We start from the raw sequence: 21,892 nt of genomic DNA on the forward strand, positions 1-21,892 counted from the left end.
CAATTTAATTTGAAGTAGATTGGCATAATTTAAGCATTATAATGAGTACTTTTTTCCTTTTTTAAGTAAGTTACTGATGTCTGACTAGAACTTCGCAATGACCAGACCATAATAATCACTATACTTGTAGCTCGTGTTTGTTTTGTGGGCTATGTCTTTTTTTAAAGCATGGCATTAGGTAAAGGTTTGAAAGTGGTTGAATGTAAATAGTTATTTCAGAGATTAAGAGGGTAATGTGTATAGTTTCAGAGGAATATCTGAATGGGTTGGGGTGGTGGTTAATGTCTGGGTAACCAGTGGAGTCGTGAAGTGAATGGAGTATTTCTTCTAAAGTGAATTATTAGAGGATTGGAAATCCTGTTAAACTTCATAAAGACCAAGGTTATGTTTTTCTCCTTAATGCATAACAATTTGAATAATGATGTGGACTGAGACCTTGGGCGTGGATGCTTCCCCAAAGGAAAATCAGGGTGTTGTTACAACAAGCAGGGTGGGCCAGATGCCACAGAGGCAAGATGAAAATTATGTGAACTGTAAAAATGTTAATTTCTTTCTTCTGGGTTTTTTTTTTAAGCTGATTATTTTATTTTAGTTATTTATTTTTTTTGGCCATGCCGCACATCAATCCGTGAGCCATGGCAATGAGAGCCCGGAATGCTAACCACTGGGCCGCCAGGGAACTCCCTTAGCTGATATTTTAGAAAGTTCTTAGTGAGAAATTAAAATATGGGACTCAGGTGTTGAGGATGTAGGAGGAAGAATCCATTGATTAGAGTGTGTGTAGAAGGGAGTAAAGAGCTGAAAAATGTAGAAGCTGAATGATGATCATAGAAGGCTAGTTTTAAAGGTTAATGTGAAGCTGTTGGTGTAGGTAGCTTTTGATGACATAGAATATGAAGGAAAAGGAAGTTTAACCTATTGGCTCAGGAAAAAATTATTTTCGTTCCTTAGACTTTTTACTAATTATGCATTTTTTTTACCTTTAGGCTATCTTCTTAGTGTCCTACATCATCTCAAAACTCTCAGTGTGTGCAACTGTATTGAGGGGTTTAAAAGCCATTTTAATGGTTTTTGGTCTGAAAGGGCTTGATCAGAGCTATGTACTAAAGTACTGAATTTGTGAAAATTTTTGGAATACATAGGCTCCCTCACTTTCTGTTCTATGTTAGTTGGGTCAGTAGTTACATTTTCATGTATAAGAAGAGATCATTCTAGAATGATTTTGAAGCTGTGACAACCACTGATAATGGAGAACTCCTGATACCTCTTAGATAATTGTAATTTGTATTTTGTTGAGAAAAGGAGTGTGTAAGAATAAAGGACAAAAGATACCACTTTTAATTTGAGTGATAGTTTAAAAAGACTGTTGTCTAATGATAGGAAGCATTTAAATCAAGTGCTTAAAAACCAGATGGGGATGGAGTCAGCTCCAGGTTCTTCTTGTGTATTTTCTGCCCCACCCTTTGAATCCGGCATTTCTCCAGAGAGCTTTGGTTCCTTTATTTGGAGAATGGCATTAGAAACCAGGTCTGGGTGCTAGGTGTGCTTGTTGCTGCTAAGGTGTCATTTTTACTGACAGCAAGGATTTATGTGTGGTGTCCTCAGCAATGTATAGACATATATGTGATAATTCTTTATGTAATCATCTGTATCAGTGGTAAAATAAAAGTGAGTTCATATTTCTGTCTCCAAGTCTACTGTGTTATCCCAGGACCATTCTAGCCTTCTGCCTTGCATGTCTGTAAATTCATAGTCCAACACTGGGAAACTTGGTGCCCACCATCTACATTCTGTGTACTTAATTATTCACATACAATGTGCGAACATGTGTAATAGTATCAGAATTTTTAGTTCATACCCCCATGGGCAATGTTTTTTATGTGTTAGAACGTAGTACTTACATGTAGTTCCTTTATATGTATTCTCACAAACTCACTTATTTTCATAATAAGTGAGGCCAGCTTCTCCCTCCATCCCCTCTCCATACAGTGAGGTCATTCCTCCATGTATTTGTAATACCGTTAGACTACCTTGTCACATCTGCTTTCCATCCTGGGATTCCCTCAAGCTCCTAAATGATTGTTTAGAATTTGCAAACACTGAAGTTCATGCTTGTGTTGTAAAGATTAATGGGTTTTGACAGGTGCTTACTGTCATGTGTCCACCATTACAGGACCATACAAAATAGTTTATTGACCTAAAAGAATCCCCTGTGCTTCACCTATGGGACCCCCCCCTTCCTTCCTCCCACCCGCAGCAATCACTGTCTCTCTGGTTTTGACTTATCCAGAATGCCATGGTATAATCATTCCATATGTGGCTTTTTCAGGCTGTTTTTTTCTTTCACTTAGCAAAATATATCTAAGATTCATTTCTGTCTTTTTATAGCTCAGTCGCTCTTTTCTTTTTATCACTGAATAGTATTGTATGTCTGGCTCTCTCACAGTTTATCTTTTCTCCTGTTGAAGGATATCTTGGTTGCTTCCAGTTTGGGGCAGTTATAAAGCTGCTCTGAACATTTGCATGCAGGACTTTTTGTGGAAATAAGACTTCAGCTCATTTGGGTAGATACCTAGGAGTGTGATTGCAAGATTGTACGGTAAGACAGCATTTAGCTTTGTATCAGTATAAACTGTTAAACTGTCTTCCGAAGAGGCTGAACCATTTTGCATCTCCATCAGCAGTGAGTGAAAGTTCCTGCTGCTGTATACGCTCATCAGCATTTGGTGGTGTCAGTTTCTCTGGATTTTAGCCATTCTAATAGATGCACGGTGGTATCTCATTGTTTTAGTTTGCAGTTCCCTCATGACATGATGTTGAGCATTTTTTCATGTGCTTATTTGTCACCTGCATATATTTCATGGTGTGTCTTTTCAGATCATTTTCCATTAAATAATTTGGTTCTTTCGTTGAGTTTTAAGAGTTCTTTGTATATTTTGGATAAAAGTCCTTCATCGGATATGTATTTTACAAATATTTTCTCCTTTTTTGTGGTTTGTGTTTTCATTCTCTCAGCACTGTCTTTCACAGAGCAGAAGCTTTTAATTTTAATAAAGTCCTATTTAATTTTTACTTTCATTGATTATGCATTCGGTCACTCTTGTAACAATCCAAGAAAACTTCATGTTCACCTCATTTTTTTTTAAAGATTGATTTTATTATTTATTTTATTTTTGGCTGCATTGGGTCTTCGTTGCTGCACACGGGCTTTCTCTGATTGTGGAGAGCAGGGGCTACTCTTTGTTACAGTGCAGGGGTTTCTCATTGCAGTGGCTTCTCTTATTGCAGAGCATGGGCTCTAGGCGTTTGGGCTTCAGTAGTTGCGGCATGTGGGCTCAGTAGTTGTGGCTCTCGGGCTTCTAGAGCGCAGGCTCAGCAGTTGTGGCGCACGGGCTTAGTTGCTCCACAGCATGGGATCTTCATGGCCCAGGGATGGAACCCATGTCCCCTGCATTGGCAGGTGAATTCTTAACCACTGTACCACCAGGGAAGCCCCTGTTTACCTCATTTCTAGGAAGGACTTGATGGCGCAAATCTTTCTGAAATACCCCATGCAAATATTGTTTTTATTAAAATATGCTTGCTCTCCCAAGTACTTTTTTTGTTGTTTCCTCATTTTTGTTTCATATTTAAATCTGGTTTTGAATTTCCTTTAACAGTTTATGCTTGACTGTGTTCTACTGCTTTCCAGTTACCTGATTATTTCCTGTATTCTTTCTTCTGTTCCTATTGCTATTTCTTTATGACTAGAATAGTTTATAATAGCAATCAGTATATTTTGCTTCTCTTCTATCAGCCTAAAGAAATATATTCTATATATTTTTATTCTTAGAAAACAGGAATTATGCATTAAGGAAAAAATCTGAGGTGCCCTATCATGGCCTATGATTTCTTGTTAAGTGTACAATCTACAAAATTATTTGGTGGAATAATTTCTTACTCTGGAACTTATGCTGGAGTTGTTTTTAACTTTTTTGTTGTGCTCATTAAGTTTAATTGATTTCTTTAGTGAAGGGCTGTTTAGGGAGTGTTAATTTTAAACAAGTACTTTTAAAGCTACTGGAGGATCCTGTGTCAAGAATTGATGCTTGAATTGTGGTATTTTTAAGTGGGTTAATATATGTGGGAGGCTATATTAGCATTTTGTTGTTCATGGTATTAGAATTGCTAAATATTTTGTATATATATGTATCAGACTTAAATTGTAAGGTCATTAATTATGGATATATTTATCACAGTCCTCTTAAGACTTTGTTTACTTGTTTACTTTTTGACATACATACTTGGTAAGGATCTCATGCTGTGAGGTGTAGTTGATTAAAGCAGATGTCCTGGGGGAGGAGGATAACATTTGCTGAGCTGTGTAATTTGTGCTAGGAAAGAAAATGAGAAAAATTGGTAGACAGAAAGGAGGAGGCCATTAGATTTTAAAATAGCATGGTAGAAATGAATCTTACTTGGGGGGGTGGGAGAGAAGTAAAAGCTGTAAACAGTTGTGTGTCGCCGGGTGTGTTTGTTCTTGTTGAAACATGAGGAAGAGGACCACTGGTAAGAGGCTTTTCATGCCTCAAAAGCAGTGGTTGTTACTGAACAGTAGATGTACAAAAACTGTATTCTGGTGGTTGGTACAGTACTTAGTAGTTGTGTGTGTGATGAAAAAAGGTGGAGGAGTGTGGTGGTGAGTATAGAATATATTTCAGTTGGAGGAGTGTTGTGCTCAAGAGGGCGTTGTGGTTGAATGAGTAAGACTCTAACCGAAATACTTGAGAGGTTAAGATAGCAGGACAACATTGCTCAACCTAATCTAGAGAGAAGAATCCGCAGTGGGGAGAGGGATAAATTAGGAGACTGGGATTAACATACACACACTACTCTGTATAAAATAGATAATCAACAAGGACTTACTGTATAGCACAGGGAACTATACTCAGTATTATGTAACAACCTATAAGGGAAAAGAATCCGAAAAAAAAGTATATATATATAACTGAAGTGCTGTGCTGTACACCTGAAACTTACATGATATTGTAAATCAACTATACCTCAATAAAAAAATTAAAGAATCTGCAGTTTGGGGAATAGATGAAGAAATAAACCAAAATTAAACCTACAAACATTTGTTTTTTTTTATTTAAAATTTTTTTTCTTATGTATTTATTTACTTATTGGCTGCATTGGGTCTTTGTTGCTGCGTGTGGGCTTTCTTTAGTTGCGGAGAGCGGGGGCTACTCTTCATTGCAGTGCGCAGGCTACTCTTCATTGTGGTGCGCATTCTTACTGCAGTGGCTCCTCGTTGCGGAGCTTGGACTCTAGAGCGCCGGCTCTGCAGTTGTGGCGCAGGGGCTTAGTTGCTCTGCAGCATGTGGGATCTTCCTGGCCCAGGGATCGACCCTGTGTCCCCTGCAGTGGGAGGCAGATTCTTAACCACTGTGCCACCAGGGAAGTCCTGTTTTAATACAACTTATGTTTTTAAATAAAAAGAGGCAGTGTATGTTATTCACATATTTGCAGGTAAATTTCCCGTACATGCAAGTTTTTAGAGCTACCCATAATTATTTTAATTTTATTTGGGTCTGTAGCTTATAATAGGGCTTTTCTCTTTATATTTATTTTATCCAACTTTTCCTAGACCTTGGATTGTAATACGTCATTCCTGCTGTGTGACTTTCTAGAAGTTTACTATTTTAATCATCTCGGGGGCTTCCCAGTTCATTCCCCCCCCCCCGCCCCCCCCGCCCCACATCCCCATATTAACTAGAAATCTTTCTCAGCTCCTGGTACCCTGTGCCCACTCTTGCTCATGTCATCTGCCTTGTGTTTAACTACCTGTTCTCTCTGGATGTCTTTCTTCTGCTTCTCCATCTTTCTTGTCCTCCCAGTTCTCCTTTCCTTTTATGAAAACTTTAGTTTGGGTGTCCTGTGTTGAGCGTAGTGAAACTGACATCATTTTCCCTGACTCTTGCTCCTTCTTATCTCTGTAGTCAGTGGGGCGGTGTGGTTGTAAGGCCTGGCAGTGAGAGGCCGCTAACCCCTGTTGGATTCCACCCCATGGCCCCTCCTCTGCTGCTGTGAAACCAGGCAGTTTACTACTTACTCTGCATACTTCCCTTTTCTCCACTCCTGGGGACCAGTGTCTGACCAGTGCTGATAACACCTGAGTTCCTGCAGCCTTCTGTGTATTCCCTGACTCCTTTCAGTGTCTTCAAAGGTGTTTCTTATTTTATTACTTACTGGAAAGTGAAAGAAAAAAACAAATCACCCGAGGATAAGTATTTCAGTATGGAATTTTGAAAAGTTGTAGGGAAAAACTTTTATGTAGGCAAAAGGATTAAAGTTCATAGTGACTAATGCCCTGGTAATGCCTGAAAATAAAGGCTGAGCGCCATGCAGCTTAGCATTTCTATTTACTGTGTCGGGAAGGACCAGGCAGGTTAGGCAGGGCCGGGGTAGATTTTGGTACCTGTTAGAATACTGAGTGGATTTGGTTGTTGTGTGTCGGTAGTCGGCTTTAATCTACAAGAATCTCTCTCTTTCATTTTTCATGAAATTGATTTTTTGAAGAGTTCAGGTGTGTTTCTCATAGGATGTCTCACATTCTGGATTTGTTTTTTCCTAACAATTGTACAAAAGTTGTTTCTCCTGTTATTAGAAGTTTGAAAAGATATTTCTGTTAGGATAAAAAATAAGGGCGGAAATGAAGTTGAAACAAAGTAGAAATGAAGTAGGAGGGACAGTGGTAAAGCATAGTTTGTGTTTGTACATGTTTGGAGGGTGGCCTGGAGTCGGTAGTGATGTGTAAAATTGTACTGTATTCCTTATAGCTGTTGTAAAAAAGTGACGCTTCTAAAACTGCAAGCAGCGTTGCATTCTTAGCCTTCTTTATGCAATCCTGGTTAAAGTTAATGAACTTTGTAATTTTTTTTTTCCTTTAGGTTTAAATGTAAAACTGGATGTTTAGTTCTCCTCCTGAGGTAAGTTTTAAATTTTTATTATTTTTTGAAACAACACTGTTGAATTTATTATTCAAGTAGTTTGTCTAGAAAGTAAATTGTAGTTGCTGAAATTGGATGACTAATTAGTTATCACCTGGGCTTTATCTGTTTCAGAGGATTTTGTCCTCAGGGGTGTGGTGGTTACTGCACATGCAGGGTAAATAATGTCATGCCCAGTACTTGGGTGCTGAGGAAAATTGATACGTTACGGGACCTTGTGTAAGCATTTCTGGTCCTCTCAATTGTCAGAGTTCCTCTGGTTTGCCTGAGGGTCCTTGAATGTTGGGTTGAGTGTGTTCTCCTAGGGTTGCTGTAACAAAGTGCTACAAACCTGGTGACTTAAAAACCACAGAAACTTATTCTCTCACTGTTCTGGAGTCAGCCCTCTGTGCTCCCTCTGGGACTCCAGGGGAGAGTCCTTCCTTGCCAATTCCAGCTTCCAGGGGTTGCTTGCAGTTCCCTGGCTTGTAGCTGCTTCACCCCCCGTTTCTGCCTCTGCCTGCACGTGGTCTTCTTCCCTCTGTGTGTCTCCTCTCCTTGTCTCCAATCCCCCCCCCACCCCTTATAAAGACACCAGTCATTGGATTTCAGGACCATCTTAATGAATGTGAACTCATCTCAGATTGATTGCATCTTCCAAGACCCTAGTTCCAAGTATGGTCACATTGACAGGTCCTGTGTTAGGACTTAGACATACCCTTTTGGGGAACACAGTTCATCCCATAGTATTTCAGGCTTGACTTGAATGGTAGCAAAATCGAGAGGCTGTGACCATTTTGAAGCTTGAATGCTGTGTTTTATGAGGTACTAAATTGTTTGGAATTGGTGAAGAAATAAAAGTGAATCCTAGGTTTCTCAATCCAGTGTAGGGCTGTTTCTAGTAGACTTTGAATGGTGTGTGTGTGTGTGTATGTGTAATTTATTTTTAACATTTACAAATAAAAAGACTGGTTATTTGTTGGGATTTGTGGGATTCAACTTAATGAGGATTGTTGTCCTCCTAGGGTGGATGTAAGTGGAAACAAACATAAACTGGCAGTTTCTTTTCTCTGTGTGTATTTTGCCTAAAAATAACAATGCTGTTTTTTAATGTTTATATTAGGAAATGAAACATATATTTGGATAACTTTTTTTTAAGTTCACTAATGCACTTGATCATTTTAGAAAACAAAGAATACAGGGTCACTGAATGAAATTGAGGGTCATTGCACTTCAGCCTCAGTTTCAGAGAGGGTTTTAGGTAAGGCATATGGTGAACCTAGTGCAATGTTGGGCCTTGGTAAGTGCCTAATATGTATTAGTTATTGTTAGTAAGCCTTTCCAAGAAAGCAAAGGAGGTTTGAGGTGGTCAGGAAAGGAAGGGGAGTTCCTCTCGCCTCTTATTTTTGATAGTCATCTGTCTGGCTGGTTAGCGTATTTACCGTTCCAGTCATTGGTTTGGTTTTGGTCGTAAATGACTGAGAGCATCTGTAACACAGGACAGTACATACGATACTAGACACAGGTTTATGTTCTGGGTTTGAGATTTGAAGGTGATGTTCTTTATTCTTCGGTGCTTGTGAGTGGATATTAAAAATCCAGACTGTGGTAACTGTTTTCTTCATTGTCTTCCTCCGTGTACATAAAATAGCCATATTGCTCCAACAAGCCACAGCGCCATAATGTGGCAAAGCGTCCTTCTTGAGAGGTGAATATTACAGAATGAAAATGGCTGACAGAGGTGGGAAGATTGTTCCAGGGCAGGTGTATATTGAAGTGGAGTACGATTACGAATACGAAGCGAAGGACAGAAAGGTCGTGATAAAACAAGGGGAGCGCTACATCTTGGTGAAGAAGACCAACGATGACTGGTGGCAGGTCAAGCTGGATGAGAACTCCAAAGCGTTTTACGTGCCCGCCCAGTATGTGAGGGAGGTCGGCCGCCGCGCCCTGATGCCACCTGTGAAGCAGGCCACGGGGCTGCCAAATCATGCTGTGAAAACGCTGCAGGGCCTCCACCTTCAGAGGTCAACAGAAAACGTGAATAAGCCTCCCGAGCTTTCAAGTTTCGGAAAGCCGTCGCCGTCTGTTCAAGGAACCGCTCTCATTCGTGATGCCAATCAGAATTTTGGACCAAATTATATTCCCGGTCAGACTCTCAACCTCAGTCTGGACCTGACCCATAATAACGGAAAGTTCAACAGTGACTCGCATTCTCCCAAAGTTTCTGGCCAGAATAGGACACGCTTATTTGGTCACTTTCCCGGTCCGGAGTTCTTGGACGTAGAGAAAGCTGGCTTCTCCCAGGAACAGTCTTGTGATTCAGCAGGAGAAGGCTCGGAACGGGTACCTCAGGATTCGGAGTCCGGCGATGAGCTCAGCAGCAGCTCTGCTGAGCAGATAAGGGTAAGATTGAAAGTGGATGATGGAACACTTGTGTCACCTTCATAACCATTGAATTATAGGTGTCACTATTTTTTACTTTTTTAAAATTTACTTTATTGAAGTGTAGTTGATTTATAGTGTTGCATTAGTTTCTGGTGTACAGCAAAGTGATTCAGTTGTACATATATATACTTTTTCATCTTCTTTTCCATTATGGTTTATTACAGGATATTGACTATAGCTCCCAGTGCTATGCATTAGGATCTTGTTTATCCATCCTTAATTATGGGTTTTATTTTAATTAAAATCTTTGTAAGACCTAAGAATTGTTTTCCTTTATGTTTTCGGAGTACGTGGGTTTATCGTGACTGAGAGAGACAGAGAGTATGTGAAATAACTTGTGGGATGATGGAGGTTCACTTTAGGGTTTCCCTAATTCTTCTTGTTCCTTTATAGGACTGGAGCTGCCGGAAGTGTGGACCTCCCCCCCACCCCCCATCGATTACCCATAAGGTGGAAAGGATTTACTTAGTTTATCCAGGGGTGATTTTTTTTTTTATTAGAAAAAGTTTATTTTCTAGCTGTACTCATTTTGACTTTTCACTAAGTCTTCAGGTAATAATGGATATAAGAGGAAAAATGTCACAGGAATATTAACTAACTCTTGTTCTTTGAAACTTGTTTATTAAGCGTGAATATTAAAAAATGTATATTTACACCGAGAGAGAATGCACAAACCTTTACCTCTGTTCATGCACTTTTGTGTCTTAAGTGTCTTGCATTGAATATTAGCCTTGAAAAAATTTTGCATCTATGGTTTGATTTTTTTCCCCCTCCTTGCCTAACTTTATTTTGAGATTAGTCTGTGTCAGTTTATTTGTCAAGTAAAGTGAAGTAATTTTGTTTCTTTAAGTGTTTATTTATCTTTAAAAATATGTATTTAAAAAAAGTGTGTGTGTTTATTGGTTGTGCAGGGTCTTAGTTGTGGCACGTGGGCTCCTTAGTTGGGGCATGTGAACTCTCACTTGGGGCATGCATGTGGGACCAGTTCCCTGATCAGGGATTAAACCTTGGCCCCAGCATTGGGAGTGGGGAGTCTTAACTGTTGGACCACCAGGGAAGTCCCAAAGCAAAGTAATTTTAAAAGCACGTGTGTGAAATTGAAACTTGAATGTATTTAGAAAAGTTTAATTTTTAGTGAATTTGATAAGTTTTGGGCCTAAAGCTCTGTTGTGAGATTTATTCATCAAATTAAGTCAGTGAGGCAGCTTTTAGGTGTGGTCTGATTGTAACAGAACTAGTATGTTCTTTTTGTTCTGTTTTGTTTTCTTTCATAGGTGTTAATTTTTCTTGTGACATTTTGAATGGAGACAGAAAAAAGGAAAGTTTCTCTAGAAAAACTTCTGATGCTTGAGATCAAGGCTGTTACATGAAGAGTGCTGTCAGTTTATCATCATTTGTCATAGTCTTTTCTTCAGTCCTTACTTAGTACTTTGATGTAGAATATAGTGTGTCCTGGAATTTTTCTGTACGTGGCTCCTTATTGTTCTAGTTGGACTTGGGAAAGATATGTGTTTTCTTTTCCGTCTGGCCATCACCACTGTCTCACCCTTGAAATTATGCTTTATGTGGGTACAGTAGCAGCCCTGTGTTCTCTTCATTGTCCTCATCTTAAATTCACTGCGTGAAGGTCGTGGCTCCTAACCTCTCCTGGACTGCTGGGAAATCCTGTTAGATTTCTCTAGCCAGACCTCATCCTGGCTCTTCATGGCAGCTGTTTCAAACCTTTTGCATTTAATTCAGTTCTCTCATTCACCTGCTTTTCCCTGCTGTCTTATCAGATAGTCTTGCCTTCTGTTTCATGGCAGAAATGAAAGCCATGGGATGGGAACTACTTCTCCTTGGGGAGCTCGTATGCACAGCAGTTCCTTGAGCTGACTTTAGATTTGAACCTGGGTCCATATCACTTACCAGCTGAGTGATTATTGGGGCAAATTACTTAACTTCTGTGTGTCTCAGTTTCCTCCTCTTGACATGGGGATCACAAGTGGGTTACTATGTACCTAACATGCTTAGAACTGTGCCTGACACTTAAGTACAGTAGGTATCTACTGCTGCTTAATAAATAACTCTCAGGTCTCCTGGCTTAAGACAGTAAACATTTATAATCTCACAGTTTCTGTGGGTCAGTCATTCAGAAGCAGCTTAGTTGGTGGTTTTAAAGGCTTCGGGTCTCTCACAGGGTTGTCATGTTATGAAGGCTTGGCTGGGCAGGAGCAGCTGCCTCTAGGATGGTCACTCATGCGATGCTGGCTGGGCCTCTTTGCAGATGCTTGAATGTTGTGACCAGCTTTCCCCCAGAAGGAGCCATCCAAAAGGGACAGGGTGGAAGCTGCATTGTCTTTTATTGCTCATGTTGGAAGTTGCACACTGTTGTATCTTATCACACAGTTCAGCCCTGCCGTATGTGGGAGGATATAGTACAGGGTGTGAATATCGGGATATGGTACATTGGGGGCCACCTCGGGGGCTGGCTATCGTGGTACACACTCAGTACCATAGAGCTGTCTTACTGTTGTTGTTATTTCTATTGCTGTTACTTCCACCATGAAACCTGCAGGTGCACCTGTGTCAGCAGTGATCTCCCCGCCCCCAGTACAGGCAGTGCAGGTGTGGCCTCTCATATTAGAGGGTGGTCTCTTCATATTTGCTTCTCCCACTTTTCCACAAACCTTTTGTTAAACATTGTATAGTGTTGTGCTCATATGGGTTTAAACTCATGATTTACCAAGTTTTTTCCTTCAGGATGTACATTTGCTCATGTTTTCCTATTTTAGTAAAGCTCTTCAGCAATACCTTCCCCTCTGAGTATCACCTTATCACTCTTTACTGGCAGCTTCTGGAAAGAGTTGCCCGTATTTGTTTCTCTGTGTTTGCTCATTTCCTGCTCATTCCTTAACCTGGTCTCGTATGGCTTCACCCCCTCACCTCAACAGGTTCTGCTAAGAGCTGCCCATGGTTTCATTGTTGATAAATTTACAGACAATTAAAAAAAATTTATACATAATCATACCATGATTACAAGTGAGCAAGATTAATAATCAGAAGGCAATTTAAAATAAGTGTTCATTGAGGCATAGCATATAATCAAGTGTGTAAGTTGTACTAATCTTAAATGTATGGCTTGATGGATTTGTGCTTATGTACAACCATGAGTCCCTTCCCAGTCAGTATCCACACCCCTGCCTCCTGTGTCTCTGCTAGGAGATTTACATTTTTCTGGCCTATTGGCATTGATCAGTGTTTAATTAAACTTTTCCTTTTGAGATGATTATAGCTTCATAAGCAGTAGTAGGAAACCATATGGAGGGATTCCCTCTGTCCATTTACCTTCAGTGGTAACATCTTGCAAAACTGGGCTTTATCACAGTCAGGATGCTCACGTTGGTACCGGCGAGATGCTGAGCATTTCCATCAACACAAGGACCCCAATGTTGCCCTCTGATGGCCACTCCCACTCCCCTCCCACCCCCAACGCCACTTCACCCCTCGCTACCACTAATCTGTTCTCCATTTTTATAATATTGTCATTTCAGGAATGTTATGTCAGTGAACTCAGAGCCTATTTAGCTTTTTGGGATTGGCTCTTTTCATTCAACATAATTCTCTGGAGGTGGATCCAGATTGTGTGTATCAGTGTTTGTTCTTTTTGTTGCTGACTAGTATTCTATGGTATGGATGTACCCTACTTAAAAATAATTCACCTATTGAAGAATGTCTGAGTTTCCAGTTTTTGGCTGTTGCAAACAAAGCTGCTACATATAAACATTTCTGCACAGGTTTTTGTGTGTATGCACCTTTTTATTTCTCTGGCATAAATGCCCGCGTGTATAATTGCTGATCGTATGGCAGTTGCATGCTTAATTTTTCAAGAAACTGCCAAGCTGTTTTTCCAGAGTGGCTGTGCATTTTACATTTATATCAGCAATGCTTGTGATCTAGGTTTCTCTATATGCTCACCAGTGTTTGGTGTTGTCACTTTTTTACTTCAGCCATTCTGATAGGTGTGTAATAATCTCTCCTGATTTTAATTTGCATTTCCCTAATGGCTAATGATGTCGAACATCTTTTATGTGCTTATTTGTCATCAGTAGATCCTTTTCATTGAAATCTCTCTTCATGGCTTTGGCCATTTTTAATTGGACTTTTGTACTGTTGAGTTTAGAAGAGTTTGGGTGTTTTTAGTATAGTCTAGATACTAGTCATTTGTCAGATATATAATTTGCAAATATTTTCTCCCAGTATCTTTTCATCCTATTAACAGTGTCTTTTGCAGAGCAAAAGTTTTTGATTTTAATAAAGTCCAATTTATTAATTTTCCCTTTTATGGATCATCTTCTTGTGTCAAGGCTGAGAACTCACTGTGTAGCTGTGTTAGTCAGGGTTCTCTGGGGAAACAGCAGCAACAAGGCGTGTGCATACGTGCGTGTGTGCGTATATGTATGTGTGTGATTGGAGAGACTTATTTTAAGGAATTGGCTTATGTGATTATACAAGCTGGCAAGTCCAACACCTGCAAGGTGAGGTGGCAGGCTGAAGACCCAGAGAAGAGCCAGCGTTGAAGGTCAAGTCCGAAGGTTGTCTGCAGGCAGAATTTATTCTTGCACTGGAGGTCAGTTTTCTGTTCTATGCAAGCCTTCATCTGATTGGGCGAGGCTCACCCACTGCATTGGGGGGGGCTGCCTGATTTACTCACAGTCCACCGATTTAAATGTTAATTGCATCCATTTTACAGTTGGTAGTATACAAAACACCCTCACAGAAGCATCTAAAATAATGCTCCACCAGTTAGCTGGCCCAGCTGAGCTGGCACGCAGAATTAACCATCACAGTAGGTTTAGATTCTAAATATTTCCCCCATGGTTTTTTTTCCTTACAAGTTTATAGTTTTACATTTGAATCTGTGATCCATTTTGAGTTTAATTTTTTTATTTGTGATTCTCAATAAAGAATTGCTTTAATAATTTCTATGCTGACCGGCAAAAGTAAATTAAAATATCTTTTTTTTCTTAATAGCATTCTTTTTTTTTTTTAAGCTCTTTATTGGAATATAATTGCTTTACACTCTTGTAGCAGCTTTTGAGGTACACCAATGTGAATCAGCTGTATTTATGCATATAGCCCCATATCCCCTCCCTCCTGAGACTCGTCCCGCTCTCCCTGTCCTGGCCCTCTAAGGCATCACTCATCATCGAGTTGATCTCCCTTTGTTATACAGCAACTCCCCACTAGCTATCTGTTTTACAGCTGGTAGTGTAAATACGTCTATGCTACTCTCTCACCTCGTCCCAACTTCCCCTTTGCCCCTCACCCCAGCCCGGTGTACTCAAGTCCATTCTCTACTTCTGTAACTCCACTCTTGCCTGTCACTGTTTTCATCAGTACCATTTCTTCAGATTCCATATATATGTGTTAGCATACAGTATTTGTTTTTCTCTTTCTGGCTTACTTCACTCTATATGACAGACTCTAGGTCTATCCACCTCATTACATATAGCTCCATTTCATTCCTTTTTATAGCTGAGTAATATTCCATTGTATATATGTGCCACATTTTCTTTATCCATTCATCTGTTGATGGGCATTTAGGTTGCTTCCATGTCTTGGCTATTGTAAATAGTGCTTCAGTGAACATTATGGTACATGTTTCTTTTTGGATTATGGTTTTCTCTGGATATATGCCCAGTAGTGGGATTACTGGGTCATATGGTAGTTCCAATTTTAGTTTTTTAAGGAACCTCCAAACTGTTTTCCATAGTGGCTGTACCAGCTTACATTCCCACCAACAGTGAGTTTAATTTTTGTATAAGGTTAAATCAAGGTTCATTTTTTTGGCCAAGAGTTACCTAATTTACTGCAGTACTGCTTGTTGAAAAGCTATCTTTCCTTCAATAAATTGCTTTTACACCTTTGTCAAAAATCAGCTGGCCATACTTCTGTGGGTCTCCTGTTTCACTCATAGATGTGTCTTTCCCTCCTCTAATACCATGCAGCCTTAATTACTGTGGTTATATAATAGTCTTGAAATTGAGGAGACTGATTCCTCCTACTTTCTTCTTTTTCAAAGTTGTCTTTCCTGTTGTAGGCTTTGCACTATTTGGTGGATATTTTTCAGTATCCACCAAAGATATCAGGTCCTAATCCCTGGGTCACGTAAATGTTACATTTTAGGGGGAAAGGTCTTTATTTTAATTTATTTTTTAAAATAATTTTTTGTTTACTTATTGGCTGCATTGGGTCTTCATTGATGCACGTGGGCTTTTTCTAGTTGTGGAGACTTTTGCTAGTTGTGGAGAGCCGGGGCTTCTCTTGTTGTGGAGCACGGGCTCTAGGCACAAAGGCTTCAGTAGTTGCACCATGCGGGCTTAGTAGTTGTGGCTCTCGGGCTCTAGAGTGCAGGCTCAGTAGTTGTGGCACATGGGCTTAGTTGCTCTGAGGCATGTGGGATCTTCCCAGAGCAGGGATCGAACTCATGTCCCCTGCGTTGGCAGGCGGATTCTTAACCACTGTGCCATCGGGGAAGTCTGGGAAGAAGGTCTTTGCAGATATGACTAAGGTAAGGATTTTGAGATGAGGAGATTACCATGGACCCTACATGCAACCACAAATGTCTATAGAGAGGCAGAGGGGTCCCACATAGGGAAGATGTAAAGATGGATCAGAGGGAGGTTTGAAGATGCCAGCTGGAATTTTAATAGCGATTGTCTGTAGGTTGAATGGGGGAGTAATGCCATCTTAACAGTATTAACATTTCTTGTAAGCAGGTCTGGGAGTGCCGAATTCTCACGTTTTGTGTGTTCAAGAAAGTGCTTATTTTTGCCTCATTTTGATGCATGATTTCTTTAGATACAGAGTTCTTGGTGGTGATTTTTTTTTTTCTTTCAGCACTAAATATTTTACCCACTCATTTTTGTATCTATGGTTTCCAATGAGAAGTATGCTGTAACTCTTGTTCTTCAGTAGTTGTGTTTTTGCTTCTGGCTTCTTTCAAGATTTTCTCTTCATCTTTGGTTTTCTGTGTGTGTTTTTTTGGTATTTTGGTATTTGTGTAGGTTGTTGGTATTCTGCTTTCAGTTTGGGAAATTTCTGTTGACATATCTTCAAGCTCATTGATTCTTTTTCCAGGTGTGTCCAGTCTACTGATCATCACATGAAAGGCATTTTCTCTTTCTGTTACAGTGCTTTAATTTGTGGCATTTCTTTTTGATTCTTAGATTTTCCATCCCTCTGCTTGCGTTACTCATTTGTTCTTGTATGTTGCCTGTTTTTTCCTTTATAACCCTAAAGATATTAATAATAGTTATTTTAAATTCCCTGTCTGATAATTCCAACATCTGTGCCATATTTTGATGCTAGCTTTCTCTCTTTAGGTGGTTTTTCTTGCCTTTTGCCAGGTGTCTTAGTTTGTGTTGAGAGCCAGACATGTTTTATTGGGTAATATGAACAGCAGTAGATAGGCCTCTAATGTCATTGTTACGTTTAATCTGGCTGGAAGGTGGACTGTGCTTAATGTTTGATGTAGTGGTAAGTACCAGAGGCTGTAACTTCTTCAAGTATCCATTTTTGGGGCCTTTTTGAAGGGCTCCTCATTAGTGCCTGGCTCCCTGCTGCCTTCCTGGGAGTGGGGGTGGGGGGGCTAAGTGCCTCATGACTCACGCACGTGACCTCTTCTGACATCCTGGGCAGCAGATGGCCTCCTTGCCGCTAGGCAGCGGTGAAAGTTCTGGCTCCCCACTGAGCCTCCTCTGTGTGTATGTACATGTGTGTGGGGTCTTGTGACTGTCCTGGTTCATCCTCTGCCTTCTCTGACACCACCCTGACGGGGGTTTTGGGGTGCCTGTTACAGCGCTGCTCACACCGCTGGTGGTCTGTGGGTGGAATAGTTGGTTTGTTCTGTGGCATGTGGCTGGACTAGAGTGGCAATATCCAAAAGCTTTCAGTCTTGTTGTGGTCTTCCCCTTTTCTGGTTCTTAGGCTAGATCTAGAGCAGGGATTTGTTGGGGCTTTTTTGGTCTGTGCCTGTTGGGGTTTCTGAGTTGCTGACTTCTCTCTTCAAACTTGGGATGTAGGAAGCCACAAGTAAACCCAGGGAACTCACCGGAATGTTGTTCATTGGGTCCTGAGGTCACAGTTGGTTTACCTTCTCTCTGCCTTTCAGAGTCATCTTCTGTTTGTTTCATACTTTATATCCAATGTTTTTATTTATAGCTAGTGTGAGGAATAGGTATAAAAATGGAAAAAGGAAGGAAAAACTACATTTCCTCCTTTTTCCCAGAACTGGAAGTGATTGGAAAGTTTTTAATGCTGGTTTTTAAATATTCATTGTCTTGACCACTTAGCAGTCTCAGCAGTCCTGCTTCTGTGGGCGGGGTGGGGGAGGGGGGTGGGGTGGAGAGAGTCCTCCCATCATAAGCTTCCATCATGCCTGTCCTCTTCCTTTGGTGTACTCATCACACTGATGATTGTTTTCTTTCTTCTCACTAGTCAGTCTGGTAATCTCCAAGGCCAAGCTATCTACCATGACTTGTTTATTTCATATGTCTGGTGCCAAGCACAGTACCCTGGCTGGTATAGGAGATGTGCTAAATGCTTCTGAAATGATGACCAGTGTTTAGCCACAGATACATGGAGGGGGAGACCTTGATTAATGTCCCATCAAAGATGCATGTTTCTGTTTGAAAATTAGTCACCCAGAAGTGCTGTGACCCTTGACAAAGCATAGGCTTAATGAAGAATGTTATTAGAGATGGAGTTGGGGGTAAAAAACTGTATTGCAATATAGAGATTCCAAAATTTGAGTCCAAAAAATCATAAAATTCAGCATACCCCTGCCCCCCAAATGGACACATTATATGCAGTGTCTTTATCAGAGCAAAAAGTTTTTAGGTCATTTCAAAGTTTATACTGATGGTTGATATGAAGGTGAAACTGGAACATCTGTGCTAGTTCAGAGCTCCAAACCTTAGAACAGCTTTAAAAATTATATGCTTTGCTCTTGATGCCCTAATTTTCTCTCATGATCTCATTAATGTTCCTTTAATACGTGTGTTTTAAAAGCCTTGAGAATCAAGTTTCCTGGTTCCCTGTAGTTATAAAGTGAGGTCCAAAGCTGGAGAGTCGAGACGGTAGACTTTTGTCTGTGAGGCTGACAGGATGTGAGAAGGAGAAGTGATGACTTTAGGAAGAAGGCCAGAATACTGTAAAGCTTAGAATCGTTATTTTAAAAACACAACATGAATATTTATGATGACTATAAATCTAGAAATGTTTACATTATGTTTATACTAGCTTTTTATGTTGGCAGATATATTTATAGAAGGTTTCTTCATTGACAATGCTAAACCAGTGTATTTCTGGCATTTGAAGTCTAATATTAACTTAATCTGGAAAATTTTATATATGGAACAATTCATCAACATTTCAAGGTGTTATTATAGTGTACTGGGTTCACAAAGTCAATTCTCTAATTTGTTATAGATTTAAGCTTTGTTTTTAATTGAAAAATATTTAAAGATTTCCTTTCAGTCTTTATTCCCAAGTTATATGGACTGTTAATATAGATGTTTATTGTATTTAAAAACACAGATTTTAATTATACAATCATACATAATTCTGTGTATTTACAAAGTAAGAATCATATTGTATGTGCAGTTTCACCATACAGAGTATTTTAAAAATACCTATTATGCAAACAGAATATTTATTAAACAAAGAAGAATACTGAGATCTGTAATTTTTCAGGCTAATTGGGTTTTCTGGTTAACTCAGGATTAGGTATAAAAGGTTTCAGTGTTAGAGATTTTCCTAAATCTGTTTCCACAAAGATGGTGCTGAATCTAAAAACAGATATAAATTAGCTTTGTATAGCGACGGCTAATAATGTCCCCTTTCATCCAAATCCTTGCTCTCTGTTGGTAGATCTTTTTGTTAAGTCCTCCCCCTGCCGCACTGCTGGAACCAATGGAGTCATTACTTAGTGTTCTTAAAATTCTCTAAGTGCTGCTTTGTCACCTGCTCAGACTTACCACAAGCTTCCTATTTAATTTCTTTATTGCTTAGAGCAGTTCCGAAATTAGAGATTTTAGGAATTTTAGGAGATTTTTATATAGCTTGAATTAAATTTTAGTGAATTTGTCTGAAAACCTAATCTTCAGCATTTATATCATAATTTTTTTTGATAAGGTATGAAGTTCCATGTCTTACTTAGAAAGCAGTTGGAATTGTCTCTTGAGTAATGGTATTGTTCATTTCACTTTTTAAGTTTAGGGCAGTGTGGCGTCTGATCTTCAGTTAGGGCAGATGTGGCTTCTGAGATTTGAGATCTGCTGCTGCGTAGTTGTGTGTCCATGGACAAGGCACCTAATCTCTGAGCCTCAGTTTTCTCACCTCTGAACATGGAACTGAGAGTAGTTGTTGCATTTAAATGAAATGCTGTGTGAAAGTCCTCATGTATCTGGCATGAAGGGAAGCCCCTAGCCACCTGGTTCTCACTGCTGGGGGTCTTAGAAACTGCTGATATTAGAAAGTAAGTGCTTTATTATCTATCCTTAGCTTCCTTCTGCAACAAAGAACCTGCTTTACTTTAGCATCGATGTGTTTATCAGGCCCCTTCCTCTTTGTTTGGTTGTGACCTCTCTCAGGAGCTGGTGAAAGCCGTAGACCATCTTTCCAAGAGAATGCCTGCATGTGTATTCATGCCTGTGATGCCACTGGGCTCATGGTCCACATAAAACTCTTCATGTCCACTTCCCTTTCACCTCTTTCCTGACCCTTTTCTCACCTTTTCCTTTTCTAAGACGAGTTGATCTCTTCCTTAACCTTTCTTCTAAACTTTACCTGTCCTCCTACCTCATGATTCCTAGATGCATTTGGCTTTATTTTACCTTTTTCTGCCTTAATTCCTGTCTGTTTGTCAGAACTTAGTGGTAGGAACCCAGCTATGCCTAGTTTAGGCAGAAGGGAATTTATTGGCTCATATAACCAAACTAGAGGACGGGTTTATTCATGCAGGTGTTAGGGGTGCTTGGAACCAGGGTTTTCTCATTGTCAGGCTTCCTGTTATTCTTTCTCTCTCTCATCTCTGAGTCCCTCTCCATGACTCTGTCATTCTTCCAGACAGACTTCCACATGGCTGTAGACAAGTTGCTGCCAAGTGCTAGGGCCACACCCTTAGTTTTTGTATTAGAGCATCTATTTTTCCTCCCTTAGTGGCATCAAAACCGAGTCCCCTGCAGTGGAAGCTTGGAGTCTTAACCACTGGACCACCAGGGAAGTCCCTTTTCTCCCTTAGTTCTTTTTTTTTGCTCTTGAATATTTATTTATTTATTTATTGGCTGCATTGGGTCTTCGTTGCTGCACATGGGCTTTCTCTAGTTGCAGCGAGCGGGGGCTGCTCTTTGTTGCAGTGGCTTCTCTTTGTGGAGTATGGGCTCTAGGTGCACGGGCTTTTAGTGGTTGTGGTGAGGCATATGGGATCTTCCTGGACCAGGGATCGAACCCATGTCTCCTGCATTGGCAGGCGGATTCTTACCACTGCACCGCCAGGGAAGTCCCTCTTCCCATAGTTCTAAGTCAGAAAATCTTAGAGAAGGAATTGGCTTGGCTTGGGATATGCTTATGCTTATGACTAGAGGCATGGTTGGCGCAGACCCAAACTGCATAGTTGGAATTTGAGGGGAAGTAGTTCCCCCAAACTAGCAGACATGCTGTTCCCAGAATAAGGGAGAGGGGCCAGGCAGGCAAATAATAGTTGTCGACCATATCCTCTTCTTCTGAGGTCTTCCTCCTTCACACCCATTCTGTGGCAGGTCAGTCATCAAGTGCCATGAAGACCAGGGGGAGAGCTGGCCGGGATGGGGTTACCACACTGATTCTAGTTGAGCATAGGAAGAGCAAAGTAATATTCCCTTTGTAATTCTTCAGATTGTAGTCTTTGAAACCAAAGATTGTATCCTGCCTATTTCTGCCAGCAAACTTCTGACAACAGATAATATAGTAAATAATCTGTATAGTGAAGACAGTACTGATTTTTTAAAAAAGCAACTTAATATGCTTAATATGATACATCTGCAGTTGATAAGAGGTGAAGTTGTGATGGTTAATTTTATGTGTCAGTTTGACTGGACCATGGTGCCCAGATATTTGGTCAAATGTTATTCTGGATGTTTCTGTGAAGGTGTTTTTTTGGATGAGATTAACATATGAATTGGTGGACTTTGAGGAAAGCAGGTTGTCCTTCATTATGTGGGTGGGCCTCTTCCAATCAGTTGAAGGCATTAGTAGAACAGAGACTAGAACCTCCCCTCGGTAAGAAGGAATTCTGCCACCAGACTGCCCTTGAACTTGAGCTGCTATATTTCCCTTGGTCTCCAGCTGACCAACCTGCAGATTTTGGACTTTCCAAGCCTTCAGCATTGCATGAGCCAATTCCTGAAAATAAATCTCTTTCTATATATATATGTGTGTGTGTGTGTGTG

General features: G+C 40.2%; 1 protein-coding gene across 8 annotated transcripts in view; it reads left to right on the forward strand.

Moving 5' to 3' along the window:
- The window catches only part of ARHGAP12 (Rho GTPase activating protein 12), a 107,259-nt gene that overhangs the window by 7,935 nt on the left and 77,432 nt on the right, over positions 1-21,892 (forward strand). For 4 of the 8 annotated variants that reach the window (XM_057730833.1, XM_057730827.1, XM_057730829.1 and 1 more), the window contains exons 2-4: positions 6,933-6,971; positions 8,623-9,377; positions 9,813-9,869. In XM_057730833.1, the coding sequence (XP_057586816.1) occupies positions 8,694-9,377; positions 9,813-9,869 (741 nt within the window). In that variant the 5' untranslated portion in view covers positions 6,933-6,971; positions 8,623-8,693. The remainder of the gene's footprint in view (positions 1-6,932; positions 6,972-8,622; positions 9,378-9,812; positions 9,870-21,892) is intronic. The other 4 variants (XM_057730835.1, XM_057730830.1, XM_057730834.1 and 1 more) reach the window with 1 other exon arrangement.

The sequence above is a fragment of the Hippopotamus amphibius genome, chromosome 4, assembly GCF_030028045.1.
Source record: "Hippopotamus amphibius kiboko isolate mHipAmp2 chromosome 4, mHipAmp2.hap2, whole genome shotgun sequence".
Taxonomy (NCBI): domain Eukaryota; kingdom Metazoa; phylum Chordata; class Mammalia; order Artiodactyla; family Hippopotamidae; genus Hippopotamus; species Hippopotamus amphibius.